Here is a 15,857-nt window from a genome sequence, read left to right on the forward strand (position 1 = left end):
TGTATCTATTAGAAAAACAGTTTGAAAATAAAGTTAAATAAGTATAATTATTAAATCTTTGTGCGAAGACAAGCATTGACATACTGTCTCTACTGTTATGGTCTACTGATGATAATTATAATAAATTACCCATATGACCCCTACAGCCTACTTAAATCATCAGTAATTGATGAAGAAGCCTATGATGATGATAATGGCATAACGTCTTGCAAACATTATTAACGTTCGGACTTCGGAGTGCCAAATAAATGCAGCGCAGGTAAACCAATTTCGACGCACTTATCAACCCGAAAATAGTCAACACCTATCCATCCTCACATATAAAATGTGTGGGTAAATATGACCAGAACTGTTTGTTACAGAAAAACTAAATAGTGATACAAGCATTACTCATATTCACACGATATTAATAGCTGTATTCCCGCGGGCTTACAAGACCTTGTTTCACATAACAAGAGTCATAGGCCTATTACTCATGTGTTTTTATTAAGTGGTTAATAATATGTAAAATGGGTTGCGTTAATCTGCCTAACAAGAGCGTCCAGCAGTTTATTAGAGCAACTGGTCCACTTGCGCTAGTTGTGGACATGCATTTAAGTATTCAGAATATACCTCTATATAATACATACGTACATGATAATGTCATTACAAAGTTACCCTCCGTTTGAATATAAGATACTTATAAGATAGCAGTAACATCATATTGTGCTTAGAAAATATTGAAGACTAGCTGTCCCGGTGAACTTCGTGTCACTTATAAACCTTTCCTGGACTTGACTAAAATTAGCCAAATTGGTCCAGCCGTTATCGAGTTATAGCGTTACTAACGTATTTGAAAATCCATTTTTATTTTATATTAGACTAGCTACCCCGGTGAACATGGTGTCACTTTAAAACCTTCCCTGGACTTCTACGAATATTTTAAGACTAAAATAAGCCCAATCCGTTCAGCCGTTTTAGAGTTTTAGCGTGACTAGGGAATGCAAATATCGCGAGATTGGGGCTCAAGCGAGATCCCGCGAGTTTATGAATACAATACCGCGAGATCTCGCCAATTTCGAGATCTCGCGAGATTAGCAGTTTGGTGGGTTTTTTTGCAAAAATAATCACAATATTTGAATAAATTACGAAAAAAAGTAATAAATATTATAAGTTTTATAAGATTACTTATCTATCATTTTCACGAATTTTTTCAATTGAATTTTATGCATCAAACATTATTAGACGTATCAGTCTATAATTTTTAAGTAGCAAACTTTGACATAAGTACGTATCTACTATCTATCAAATAACAAATAAAAGAAACAACCAGTCTTCTCTTCTAATGTGTGCTTTTATAATTTTGGACGTGGCGGTAATATCGTGGAAGTCAACGGTTAAACGAAAACATAGGGAAGTACAATGTATGGAAATATATGAAGACATTTTTAAATTTCCATTGGCGATAACTTTTTAACTTGCACGTTAGAGGACATCACGACATATACACTTCTGAACCGCACAAAACGTCCGCGGTGCGTAAAATCAAAAGGGCATTGAACGTACCCAACGTTTTATCGTGGAAGCCGGCGTTCACGATAACGTGACGTCCAGAATTATAAAAGCGCACACTATCAAACACAAATCTTTTAGTAATAAAACAGTTATTTTGTAACTAACAAAACAACGAGAAGTCAAAATTCAGGACCTAGTTGAAAATCACAGTGCACAGTTGCTTAGGCCAGCTCCTCTTTGTTTTTACTCCGTGATCGCAACTCCGTCCGTGTTAGTCCGCGCTTCGAATAAGACGTTTTTATGCTCAAGTAAAATCTCGTCAAATTCGCGAGATCTCGCCTTTTTTCGTTCGAGATCAATTTCGCTAAAAAAGGCCGAGATCTCGCGAGATTGCATTCCCTAAGCGTGACTTAACACATTTGAAAATCCATTTTTATATAATTTATGAAGATGACTGAAATACGATATTAAAATAAAAATATACAAATAGAAAAACCTGTAAATAAATTGTAGTAAGGCAAAAAATGCGTTCTTTATAATTCATATCACCATTTTAAGGTTAAATAAAAAGTGTAGAGCAATATAAAATCCATTGAATCGATACTTATTTTATTTTTTCTTCATTAGCGTAAAAGGTAGCTGGCTGGCCAGTGGTCGGTAATAAGTCGCTATTTTTTCCCTCGATAAAATAGTTAAAGTTTATGAATGACGTTTCCTTGGGCTTCGTTAAAAATTACAGCCTCCACTTGCGACTTGGACTCGTTGATTTATTCTTCCTGTCAAGTGGCAACTTTGTATAAAATACTGGCTCCAATCATTTGGAAAAGAAAACTGTAAACACTTTTGTTTATTGGCATGTTTACTTTTTATCGAATATTTTAGGCCAATTCACATTGCTTGTAAGTTTAAATATTAGGGGAATCATAGAAAATAGGTTAGCATTTAGAGCGACCGCAGATTTATAATTTCAAGTTGGCCAACTGAATCGCATAGTTTATCAATAGCTCTACAGCGACTTATGAGAGCTCGCACATTTTTCCAACTAAATTGTACAACTAAATAATTGGACACCAATCGTATCAGAAACGCGATTACTTTCCGATTACCCACAATTAAAAAGTTGTCCAATTAAATTGTGAAACTACGCAATTTAGTTGTACGATAGTCGGCCAACTTGAAATTGTATATCTGTGGTGACCCTAAACCAGTCATATCTAAGGCCAAACTCTAAATGCAACGTAATAAAAGCTTGACGTTGCAGTCGAAGGGTTCTTTTGAATATGCAACCTAAATTAAAAAAGAAAAACAAGCTGTGTAACAAATTCTTTTCTTACAGAGGCAGTAGCGAGCGCCGCGGGTTCCGTGCCGCCGACATGGGAGCCGTTTTACTGCGTCCTGCAGCAGGACCGCCGCACACTCACAGCCTACACCAGCGAGGAGCTTGCTGTAAGTATACTACCAAAAATATTTTATGTATAACTCAACCAAAAATACCGTAGTAGTGGGATAAATAATGTGGTTGTGTGTGGTAAAGTTATGAATTATGATGGTCATTACGGCTACGGGCTAACCTGACTATTCGTCCCGATTTCGGCGAGAGTGGGACAGTCCCGCTTTCAGGCCGTTTGTCCCGCTGTCCCCCGCAAGACGGAAAATGTCCCACTTTTCGCTATAAAGCAAGAATAATCCAGTAAATTATATCATTAAGCTTCTTATATTATAATTGCTCAGGGTTAGGCAATTTTCGATAGTAACGTAGGTACAGGTAGAGCCCGTTCGGCGAAATCTTTTGTCAGAGGAACACTTTTCGACTCGTTTTCGTGTCCTACGAAATGGATGTTGTCTATTGGGCATTGGCAACTTCTACTAAATTATATAATCTACACTTTCTAGGTAGAATTCTACCTAGAAAGGCGGTGTAGATTCCCGCTTTGGTAAGAATGATGGTCACGTAATATCATTACCTCTATTCTGCTATGTTCATCCAGACATCTTTAAACGAGCAATTCTTGTATATATATAATTGGAATCTCGGAATCGGCTCCAACGATTTTCATGAGTATATAGGGGGTTTCGGGGGCTTTTATCGATAATCAATAAACTGAAAAATATGACTCTTCCTGACATCTATTGGCGAATAATAATACTATTTTGTAAGCAACTAATTGTTTTAACGACCAGCAGATGGCGTTATTAAGTAACACGAAGTCAATGAGTGTTTGCTATACCGAGCAAAGCTCGGTCATCCAGGTACTATTATAAAACAGGGCTTGTACCACGTAACCGTTTTGAGACTCAAACAACCGAACGAGAATGCCGCATCCTACTCTAACAAACGTGAAATGACGTTGTTAGAGCAGGACGCGGCATTCTCGTCCGATTGTTTGAGTCTCAAAACGGTTTCGTAGTAGGCCTACAGCTTCGAGGCAATTGCCTTTATGATATAAATGTCAAACTTTGACGAATAATAAAATGAAACGAACTCGTTTTATTTTATTATCATCTACATTATCATCAATTGAAATTGAAGCTGTGTGAATGTTGGATTCGGATACTGAAGTGGGACTGCCTCTCGAGACTGCGGCTAGGAGGCTGCCTTAGACAAGACGCTAGAGGAACTAATACTTTGTTTCTACATACAAAATAGAAATGCTGTGTTCAAGCTACTTTTTATCAGCTGCCGAATACCACTAGGAAATTGTTCCGTTTGTAAAGTAGAACAAAATGTTCCAAGTAGAGCGCCATATTTATAAGGCACCTGACATGACATACAGGTGTTTGTACAGCGGTCGGAACAGCTGATGTATTGTCTCAATAAAATTGATCAGCAATTATAATGAAATGATAATGTTTAAATTAACTTATCTAATTGATATAATTAACTTTAATTTGCTACATATGTAATGCATATTAATTATGCTTTTTAAATAATTGTGCGATTAGATATTAGTAATTTAATATAATTTGTGTTAATGTTAAACCAACTTTAACACTTGATGTGAACCATATTTTATAATGTTTGTTTAAAGGCTATGATCATATTTTATTTTTGTGTTTAGAAGTAAACGAACTGGATCAGAAACGAATCTGTATTAATTGAGGATTAGTTTAGGATGAAAATACTGTAATCAGGGTATTGAGCCGCTCCTAAAAGATTTGTATCGTTCACACAAAAATATATCAATTGTCTCGGCACATTTTTTTGAGTTGGTGTTAATTGGGCTATAAACAATTTTTCCTTAAATAAGTACTCGATTTTATATTTAAAAAGTAATGAGACGGAAAAGTGCAGCTGAAATATTTGCAATTAATTGCAGTTGCAGTGTATTAAACCGGCCCGCGGCCCGGACGAGCAAAATATTCCTCCTCAATAGAGCGTGACAAATTAACTATTTCAATTATAATCCACTTATGAGGGACACTCGTCAATCGTTAACCTGACCATCATGTTGGTGTCGACATTGCTTTTGACAGCTTAATGTACTTTCAGAGAAGTTGCTTCATAGGCAGATGGCTACTTTGGTTGTCGAACCCAGCCGTCAGATCACGACTAATGTACGCCACACGCTACGGTTTACCGTAGAGGCCACCTGTGCAGGTATGCCTGCGCAGGTATCAGTCGAAACAATTGATTTCAGATTTTGCTCCTGTCGAAAAATATCTGCGGGACAAACCAATTTTGGCGCACCGCGCAACACGGGAACATTCTTGACATGCTCTATGTTTAAAAATACATCGTCTTTAGCTGAGTGATATAGTTAACCAAAGGCTATTTTACCCGTGTATAATCTGGCCATCAGTATCATTATATCAGGCAGCCGCCCAAGGCCATGGTATTGTGCTGCCGGATGTCCCTTGTGTCATAATAGCGAAAAACTTACGGTTCTAGTTTTTGTTCGGTTCTGTTTCGGCCTAGTTCCGCTTTCCCGGTCTTGTGAGCATTTTTTTATTTATAGAATTCACGAACGAAAGTTATTATAACTCGAATAAAGCAAAAAAGTGTCAAGCGATTTACGAGATAAAGATTTTTCAGATTTCTCTTGCAACTTTATATCAGCGTTCAAAAATTCTTTGGTTTTTGTCGCAAATTCAGTATTTTTCTTGCAAATAAGAATTATAGTTTTAGCCTTTAGGATATATTTCATTCAATTCCGTTGACAACAAATTCGTTCAATTAGAAATTACATTATCGCTATATAAACGTTTTGTCGTCGTTAATAACTTTTCCTATATTTCCCTTTGCCGGGGCGCGGAGTATCTTCATGCGATATTTTGTCCAACTTCGTCGAACATAGATTTTAATTTATAGTGTTAGTATACGTGGTATCAGGATAGCCTATTGTATAATAGAAATCATTAACATTTTTATAGAATTACTTAATAGTGTAGACACGCGTGTAATCTATATTTTCAAGGTTATACTCGTAAGGAAAAAATAAACCAGTCAGAGTTCAGAAAGGAGGCTTAGAATGTACGTAACCTTGATAAAATATAATAGGACAAATGGGTAACATATTGTAAACATAAAAATATCCCTCTTGGTATTAAAACACCGGGTGGTCTGAAACATACTTAACATTTTGCCTTGGCCCTTCTTGGCCCTAAGTTTGGGTCAACAAGGCACCTTTAGGTCACCCCAATGTATTGTTTTGTTGTGCCAACATGCTGCACAATGTGCTAATATACCATAATTGCTGTTGTTAAACACACCGACAAAATAAAGTCTTAACACCAGGTGAACTCTAAATAAACTTTCGTCACTTTTTATAAAATTTACCAGACAAGGAGCAGATGGAGCACATGCTGGTGCTTACCAGCCACCCATAGTCTGCAATGTATGTTAAAATAATAAAAAATAATTAAAGCGTGTTAGAATTATTTGAATTAATTTTTTTTCAAAAAACTTGCGGCTTTTAATAAACCTTTAATACGTATGCCAAGTTTGGAATTAATTAGACTACTGGAGATTCATTTACATACATACAGTCCAAGCTTTTAAAAGCGCGTTAAAAATTTGCCAAGTGCGAGTCGGACTCGCGCACGTAGGGTTCCGTACAGGTACGAACTACGAGTAACGCTTCTCTTATGGGCATTACGTAATGCTTTCTCAATGGTAGTATCAGACATAAACTATATTATTTTGCTACATTACCGAGCTAGTGTTCTTTCTCTCCATTGCGTTTTACTTACAAATTGTCATCATTACAATAATTGCTTGTGGATATTACATAAATCGTGCAATATGAGTTATGAGTTATGACGATTTGAATTGAAAATATTCTCTACAACTTATCGACGGAGACCTGGCGACCAAATCAGTCATGTGGCTTCAGCTGTATTGAAACTCCGTTAGCTACTTTCCTGAAAAACCCTTTCTGATAATCTACGTGCTGGCAAGCCGTGGGCGGTGGGTGTGAGAGTCGTGGGGTGGGAAAAAAAAAAGAAAAAAAATGTAGGTTCAGCTGTTTCAGCTGAAGCTACATGACCGATTTGGTCGTCAGCTCTTAAAGGACCGTTCGATATAAAGATTTAATTTAGGTTCTTAAAATGTGACCAAGGAGGTCAATAGGTCTAGAATTGAAAATTTTATAAGTCATAAAGAAATGTATACCCAGAAGGGACCCAAGTCATTTGGTTGAAATTGTCATAAAAGCTTGGAAGTTGGATGTTGTTAGTTTTCATCTTGCAAGTTGCATGTAGCCGAACATGCAAAATGATACTTGGATGACATTGACAGGAGTTCGTGTATGTAAAAAGCTCTCTAGGGACCTTTGGCGAGATGGCGTTAGTTCTGATTTTAAACACGCACGGCGCACCAATCACCATACAGCCTTGTAAGTTGTAGAGCAGTTAACATAAATAATCATAGACTTAATATAATATAGCATTATAGGTTTATGTAAATAATAATTCTTGGTCTATTCATTTGTGTAGATGTAGACTAAACGTTAAGTTGAAATTGAACAGCCTACTATATCGGTACTTACATGTATGTATGGGAATCTGCTATTTGAATGAAATCATTCAATTTATAAACAGTTAAATATTCGACGAGTTCGCCTTTAGGCCATGGTTTCATTCAATTAATTCGCTAGTTATTCATTCAAGTAGCAGATTCAATCAGATATTCGTTTATCGTAAATATAGATTGCAGATATTTAAAGTAAAGCTAAAAGATTATATTTTTCATCCTAAGTGTTCAATAATGTAGGTTCAATGGGTCGTGAGTCGTGACTCCTGGAATTATTGCGAATTGCGAGTGCACACCTGAGATTGGACAGTAATCGTACAAAATATTATAGTAGTAATAATAATAATAATAATATCTATGGACGCTTCACACCACGTCAGTCTGGCCCCGTGCTAAGTACCTAAAGGACTTGTGTTACAGGTACCAGACTACGGAAATATATTTAATACTTTTATACTATACATATATTTAAGATTTTTATTATATCATACACATATTTAATACACATCCAGACCCGGGAACATTGAAAACTTTTTGTTCCGTCGTCGGGATTCGAACCCGCGACCCCCGGCTTGAGCTACCAATGCGCTCACCACTAAGCCACAGAGGTCGTCAAGGAGTAAGTAGTTGTACTATATTTTTGGTGCCAGAGTATATCGGGCTTTACTGTACTGAACCATTGTTTGCAATCTTCACTAATAATCTGTCTTTTATATTATTTATCAGACAAAATGAAAAAAATATTCAAGGAGTAAGAAATTTTGTACAGCACACAAAAAAACAAAGAGTGAACCCCCAGCTTCAAAATATTTTCATTCGGAACAACATATTTTATAGACGAATTTCGAAGTAATGCCTGATTTTTGATTTATTTTGCCTGAAGTTTATCTATTCTTATTGAAAAGTTCTTGATTGCTTTACGTTAAAGCATTGGCCAATCAAAAGCGCTAGTGAATCGATAAACTCTTGTCAGAAACACAACTTAGAACTCAGGTCAGCGAAATTGGTTAAAATGTCGACAGTATGACTGTTAAAAAACTTTTTTTATACCTAATGGAATGATGGAAAGTAATAACTACTGTCGCCCATGGACACCCTCAAGTCTCAACATTAGAAATGTTGTAGGTGCGTTGGCGGCCAGAAACTTGGTTAAACGTCTTCAAAAGTCGGTTAAAAGCTGACAGAAATTGAAAGCTATGAACGTCGGCCGGCGGTCAGTTTCACGGCGAGTTACAATAAAGTTGGTGTTGATATGGGTTAGTGTCTCCCGCTCTAGCGCAGGGGTTCTCAACCTTTTCTTGGTCACCGCTTTTATATTCAGACATTTTTACACATTAAAAAAACGCCATGGTATTTAAATATAAACATATTTAAATTGTGCTGTTAATTTTAAAATGACAATGTTCTTCATTTTGAATTGTTAAATAATTAATAATTATGTGTGCACAATGAAGAAAATATTTTATCCTATTACGATAGGTATGCAATAATAAAATATACGATAGGTATACAATGGATTTGCAGGCGTCATCTAATACTAGATGACGCCTGCAAATCAATTGCGCCAAAATTCGTGTATAGCCCGGTGACCGTACATTTTTCCGGAATAAAAATTATCCTTTGTCCTTTCCCGGGACTCAAAGTATCACCATACCCAGCACAATTGGTTCCGGGGTTGTGACGTGGAGAGGTAACAGACAGACACACTTTCGCATTTATAATAATATTAGTATGGATGTGTGACATATTATAATCTAATAAAGTGAGTCTTACGGACCACTGGTCGAGAACCAGTGGTATAGCGGTTGTTCACGACCATTATAATATAACGGGCAGGTATTCACTTTTAAGATGACAGTTGCGTTTAAAGTGGACGCATAACTGCATGTCAGCTGACTCAGCTGATGACAGTTGTTTTTTTAATGTAGGGTGTAGGTATTGGAGTTGTCCACTGAGCCCATTAGGCATTTCTATAGGTCTACCAGAATCTGATGGCAAGGATGGCAGATTTTCAAAAAATTTCCTTGATCATTGGATAAATTTTTATACTTATATTTGCATGTTTCACACACGGAATCAGCCGCTATAAGGACAAAAAAGGATCAAAATATTTTATTCCAATTACCCCGGTATTGCTACAGTCAATTTCTTTTGTCACTTTTTGCCATCAGATCCTGGTAGACATATACTTTCGTTAATATGATGCCTCAGTAAATTCATTCGAATTTTAAAACTTCAAATGCGAAATAAACCTGGATTAGGTATGTGTTCGAATCTTAACAGTACTTTACTATCTCTACAAACGCGTTACAATTTGCCATATACGTCTTTTTACTTTTTATTAGGGTTCCGTTTCGCACAAGAATGTGTACCTGAGTTTCAGTAAATGTACGTGGTGATTCAAAGATACACAGAAACGGCTCGCAGCTGTTGTTGATATATTGGTATCCATTTATGGTGCTTTAGAGACTTATCTTCGGCGAAATATGGCTGCGTTATTTAAAGAACTCCCCTACACATACGATTGTTTGCAAAGCCGCAGTTGAAGTAAAAAGTAGTTATTTTATCTGAGGATGTGTGACCTTTAGAACATTCTATTTCTTGTATATTCCTCTTAAAATTATGGTGAAGGTTTAAACTCAGGAAATTTATTGTATAAGTTTTAATCTCCAAAATATGTCAAATAAGTTTATTCTACTTGTTTGTGTGGCAGTGGCAGATACTTTTTAGACAGATCCAGTATGTTTTATTATGTCACTCTAACGCGAAGGAGTCAGTGACATAAGGGCTATAAAGACCTGCCATCAGGAAGAAAAAAAATGTATTATCGCAGTCACCGGATGGAATCTGCTATTTGATTGAATGACTAGCTAGTTCATTGAATGAAACCGTTTACTTTAATGACTAAAGGCCAATCATTTCGTTGACAGTAACGATAAAACGTCTAAACTAAAGGCCAACACGTCAAGTCTTTGTAAATTAAATGGTTTTATTTAATGAATTTGCTAGTCATTCTATCAAAAAGCGAATTCAACCAGATGACTGAGCGACATATAGATTCAAAACAATACTATAGTTACTAGATCATATTACTCGTAGTAACATGACTCAAAGTAATAATGATAAAGCTTTTGTGAACTTTATTAAAACAATAATTTATGTAATAATATAATTGCTGCATGCTGTATGCGCATAATAAAAATTAATAATGTTTTTCACCTTGAAAACATATTTTGCGACCTGAATGTAAGTAAATAAATAAAGAATTAAGCACCAACTACTTCAAAGTTTACAATGTCGGTTTAAGGTACTTTTCCACGTTTAACCATGATCATCTATCAGGATAACCATGATTAAAAGGATGAGAATAAGATTGGGAAACTTTATTGGTCCAACATGGGCCAACTTGAAAAAACCGTAACTTGTATGGCGAACCCGTACTAATATCCCAAATGCGAAAATGTATCTGTCTGTATGTTACCTCTTCACGCTCAAAACGCTGAAACGATTTTGCTAAAATTTGGTATGGAGATACTTCGAGTCCCGGGGAAGGATGCTGATAGCAGTTGTGGCATTGAGGGCCTGTTTCACCACTTCCTGATAAGTGCCGAATAGGCTATCCAATCTGTCAAAAAAGTTGTGAATAGCCTATTCGGCACTTTATCAGAAAGTGGTGAAACAGACCCTTAGTCTAAAAATAAATGTTTGATATTTAGGATAAATACAAGTAAACAACGGGACTAATCTAACCTACGAGCGGTTAATTTGCTTATGAAATTATCTTCAAATAAACATTCTTACACGCAAGGAGAATTTGGCACGCAAACTTATTTTTCCCACGTGTGTGCTTTTGCCATCTTAATAATAACTTTATTTTCTTTTTACTAGACAGAATTATCTAAAATAGCGTAACTCTCCCTGATCGTGAAGGCTAAACGAGGCTTTAGTTATAAACTATTACCTAGGAATAAGAATTTAGATTTTAAGGTTTTCAAATTTCAAACAAAAAATAGTATGTTGGTTATATTAGTCCCGATGTTTACTGTTTATTGTTTACTGAATATCCTACAAAATAAATACAAATTCATGTAGATTGTAGTGGGATTTAAAATTTTAAATATAAATTATTTAAACGTAATCAATAAAATGTTGTAATTGGTAGCATTATTTATTTAATCCATACTAGGCTTTTTTTTTCTAAAGCTTTCTCCTAAAAGCGATTAGCTAGTGGTTTAATAGAAGCAATGCACAATATTCACAATGCTCTACCTATGTTAAAGCTAATAAACTTCAAATGGGTTGCAAAAAACTCGTATCCAACCTAGAGTGCATTATTTAGGTTTTGCTACCTCTAGTGGTATTTTTAGCCATAAAGAGTAACGGATGCATTAGTAGAACTTAAAACTGCTTCCAGAAACCCTAAAGCGCCGTAGTACAGCTAAAAGATGCAAGGTTGGCTTGGCTACTTCGGCTTTAAGTCAAGAGTAGGATGTATTTCTGCAAAGTTTTCACGCTAGAGGCAGCACAAACACAGACAGTAAACAAAAAGTTTTGTTCGACGTTTGACAACGTTTCTGTCAATATTCTGATATTACTTGTGCAACATGTCGGATTTTGGTCTGTTTACTGTATGGTTTACTGTATGTACTAGTAGCGCCCTCTGCTCCGACATTTGCGTAATATTCCCTATTTTATTTTCTGGCAACGATTGCAACTACATTGGCTTGATTAGTGCGAGTGCAGGTGATTAGTTATAAGGAGAAAGTAAAGGACATGCACTAATCGGTCACTGTCCACACTTGCTTTCTCCTGGTTACTAATCACCTGCACTTATCACTAATCAAAGTGAATACCGGCCCTTAAATAGAGGTAAATTATAATGTGTCTATAGAGGAGTATAAGTCTAGATCTGTCGCAGGATGTACGGAACGGGCCCGGAAGCGCTAATAATCCCGCTTAGATTGCGGCTTTTTTCTCACTAGTTGTAAACTCTGTTCTATTTTTTGCGTGATAGCTTTTAAAATAATGAATTATAAGATGAAATGGGGCTTTGATCTGTGTCAATTATGAGCCTCATATAATAATTAAATTATCTCTATAGACAGAACATACAAGTGAGTTTAGGATGAGAGTTTAGGTAGGTTTTGAGGGTGAAAAAATGTCTGAAAAACCGATCATTTCTGAGTTCCATAATATATACTTTCCATTATTCTAATTTGAATTAGGATCAGAACTTTCATGTTATCTACGATTGAATAATTTTTAATACTTAGTATTTTACATGTAATATTGTTTATAATATTTTCATATTATTAATTGTATTTATTTATTGTTGCACGCAGTCATTTCCTGGCTTCTATTTGGATTACAAGGTAAGTGGACAGTGGTAGAGCACTTTGGTGGTAACCCTAGCTTTGAGTGTTGTTTGTTCTTACACAGTTGAAGTGATAAACTTTTCGGAAGCTGAAAGATTGTAGCTTAACAATTAACATCCTTAAAATATTTTTACATTATATTATAAAGTAGATCAAGATGCTTTCGATTTCCTATCTATCTATACTTATAATATTATAAAGCGGAAGAGTTAGTTTGTTTGTTTGAACGCGCTAATCCTGGAACTAATGGTCCGATTTGGAAAATTCTTTCAGTGTTAGATAGCCCACACTAATAAAACACACTTTTCTTGCACTTTTTCCACTATATTAAGATATTATTATAACTTTTAACAAATAACACGACCGGTTTCGAAATTATTCATCATCAGGTGTAAGTTTAACGTCGGTACTTTTAAAAAATTAAATATTATCAAAACAAACAATAGGGTTTTTGATAATATTTAATTTTTTAAAAGTACCGACGTTAAACTTACACCTGATGATGAATAATTTCGAAACCGGTCGTGTTATTTGTTAAAAGTTATAATAATATCTTAATATAGTGGAAAAAGTGCAAGAAAAGTGTGTTTTATTAGTGTACAACATGAATTTCCACCAAGAACCGACAGTACAATCAATTACATATGTTAGATAGCCCATTTATCGAGGAAGGGAAATATAGCCTATAGCTATATTTTGTCACGCTAAAACTAACAGGAGCGAAGAAATAGGGGAAAATGTGAAGTTATTTGAAATTGCATAATAGCTTAAGAACTACTGGAGCAATTTTACGTTATTTGGCACACATAAAGAATATACCACGTCAAGGGACATAGGCTATTTTTGCGGAAAAATGTACGGTTTCCGTGAAATTCCTAAATTACGCGGGCGAAGCCGGGCGGAACATCTAGTTTATTATCTAGTTTATTATAATTACATAAAACACACAGTTTTAAAGAGATTGATAATACTAAAAGAACTGCAAGATAAAATTTTTCACAACAGGTAAATTCTTATAACTTATAACCCAACACGTCTTATAAGAATTTAATTTAATCGACAAACTGAATGTCTGACGTCTGTACAAAACTTTACGTTCTATTTCATACCACTCTCGCAAATTTTATTAGGCCAAAAATATATACCTGTAATTAATCTAATAATGTAACCTGATTATGTTCAATTAGATAATTACTTAATTAATATTGCGTTTCGCTCCAATGCCGTCTGTCACATACGCCCTAGTTAGTAGTTACCATTTATATACACATACGTCATATTTGTACATCGGTTTATATTCCTTATTTCGTCGTAAAGGGAGGTGCAATACTGCCGCATAAATTTCCACTACTAGAATGCAATAAACGAATGTCCAAAAGTACTTATGAATTGTAATTTATAACTGAGTACTACTAATAAGAAATTATTTATAATAACGAGTGATTTAACGCTTGAATTTGTGAGTATTACATAGTTTTTATTATTCGTAGGTATAATTATACAACAAAACTGCCTAAAACGAACGGAAAACTGTCAGGGTTCAGTTTTTACTCTAAATGTCGTGCAGGCATTTTAATTCTTGCAAGCGTTGCAAACATAATAACTAAGTTATTTTATTTAAATTAGTAATTAGTTTGAACTAGGGTAAATGACTAGTGCTTGGACAGTACCAGTCATTGGACAAATACACGAAAACACAATATTTATTAGTATTAACACTTTCACAGTCCACCATACAAAAACAAAATCTAGTCCCTAAGTCCACTCCAATATTAATCGGCTACTTGACCTCATTTTTTCTTCATGCTAATCGCTTCATAATCATTCATTATTACAAAAAAAAACTAATTATATTTTAATATTTTACACAGTAGAAACCCATAAAAATGTTAATTGAAAAATATGCCTTATAAATGGCGCCGAAAACACTGTCCGCCATAGTGTGATGTCATACGTTTTGTATTTTAAGCTCTCTTCATTGAACATTTTTTATATGCTAAATGTACGCGTCTAAAAGTGCTCAAAAATTATAAAAGAATTAAATAAGAAATTAGAAATCATTTGTAATGTTGAAAACTTTTGGAGAAAAGTTTTGGCCATTTCATTTCCCGTCTACAATAAATGGAGATAATTTATAAAACTGATGTTTTATTTGAATTATTCAAGAAAATATGTTTTACAAATCTTTCTAGGCTTATTTTTATTATTTATGTACAATACTTACATTTAACGAGCCCGATAAATAAAAGATATTAAATTACGAATAGAATGACGTCACATCCAATTCGGAAGTACCGCAAAAGCGTTTTCGTCTGTACAAATCCTATTTTCATAAAATTATATTTTGAAATCGACTTTATTTATCAATCATAAGCTTTTATTTGATGATAAGGGTGAAAAACGGTTTGCTAGGCCAAATTCTACTAGAAATATGTATTTGTGCAATGAAATTGAATATAGGTCAAGAGCCTATTGTAAATTATTATTTTATTAAGTAATTTTTATATGCTTCTATGCTTCCTATTTTTCTATGATTTTTTCAGTGCCAATGCAATCTTTTGGATACATGAACTCAACGGTAACCACGCTTTCGTATCCGTTTGGAAAGTGTTTGAAAACTGCTCGTTTTAAAAATAATAGAACGCCTGATTTGAAAGAAAAACAGATAGTTTTTAAAGCAACAATAAATATTGTGTTTTTGTACTCTGTCCAATGACTAGTACTGTCCAATCACTAGTCATATTTACCCTAGATATTGGCTACAACTACGTTGCGTCGAAATTCGAATCTACCGTGGACCTCTTTTCCTGCGGGAATATTATTATAAAATGTTCTGTAGCTAGGTTTTGGTATAATTTAGTAAACTAAGGAGTAGAGAATAAAATAAATTGGAAAAGTAGAGACTGGATCTCTACTTTTCCAATTTATTTTATAATCAAGAAAATCGAAAACCTTACTAAAGGTTGCAACAACTTACTTTAACTATAACCACAGAATACATATTAGTTTAACAACTA

At 34.8% G+C, this 15,857-nt stretch overlaps 1 protein-coding gene across 2 annotated transcripts in view; it reads left to right on the forward strand.

Moving 5' to 3' along the window:
* The window catches only part of LOC121729551 (disabled homolog 2-interacting protein), a 224,627-nt gene that overhangs the window by 61,046 nt on the left and 147,724 nt on the right, over positions 1 to 15,857 (forward strand). For both annotated transcript variants that reach the window (XM_042118094.1, XM_042118092.1), the window contains one exon: positions 2,831 to 2,940. In XM_042118094.1, coding sequence (XP_041974028.1) covers positions 2,831 to 2,940 — 110 coding nt within the window. The remainder of the gene's footprint in view (positions 1 to 2,830; positions 2,941 to 15,857) is intronic.

This window comes from Aricia agestis, chromosome 8 (assembly GCF_905147365.1).
Source record: "Aricia agestis chromosome 8, ilAriAges1.1, whole genome shotgun sequence".
In the NCBI taxonomy this organism is placed as follows: domain Eukaryota; kingdom Metazoa; phylum Arthropoda; class Insecta; order Lepidoptera; family Lycaenidae; genus Aricia; species Aricia agestis.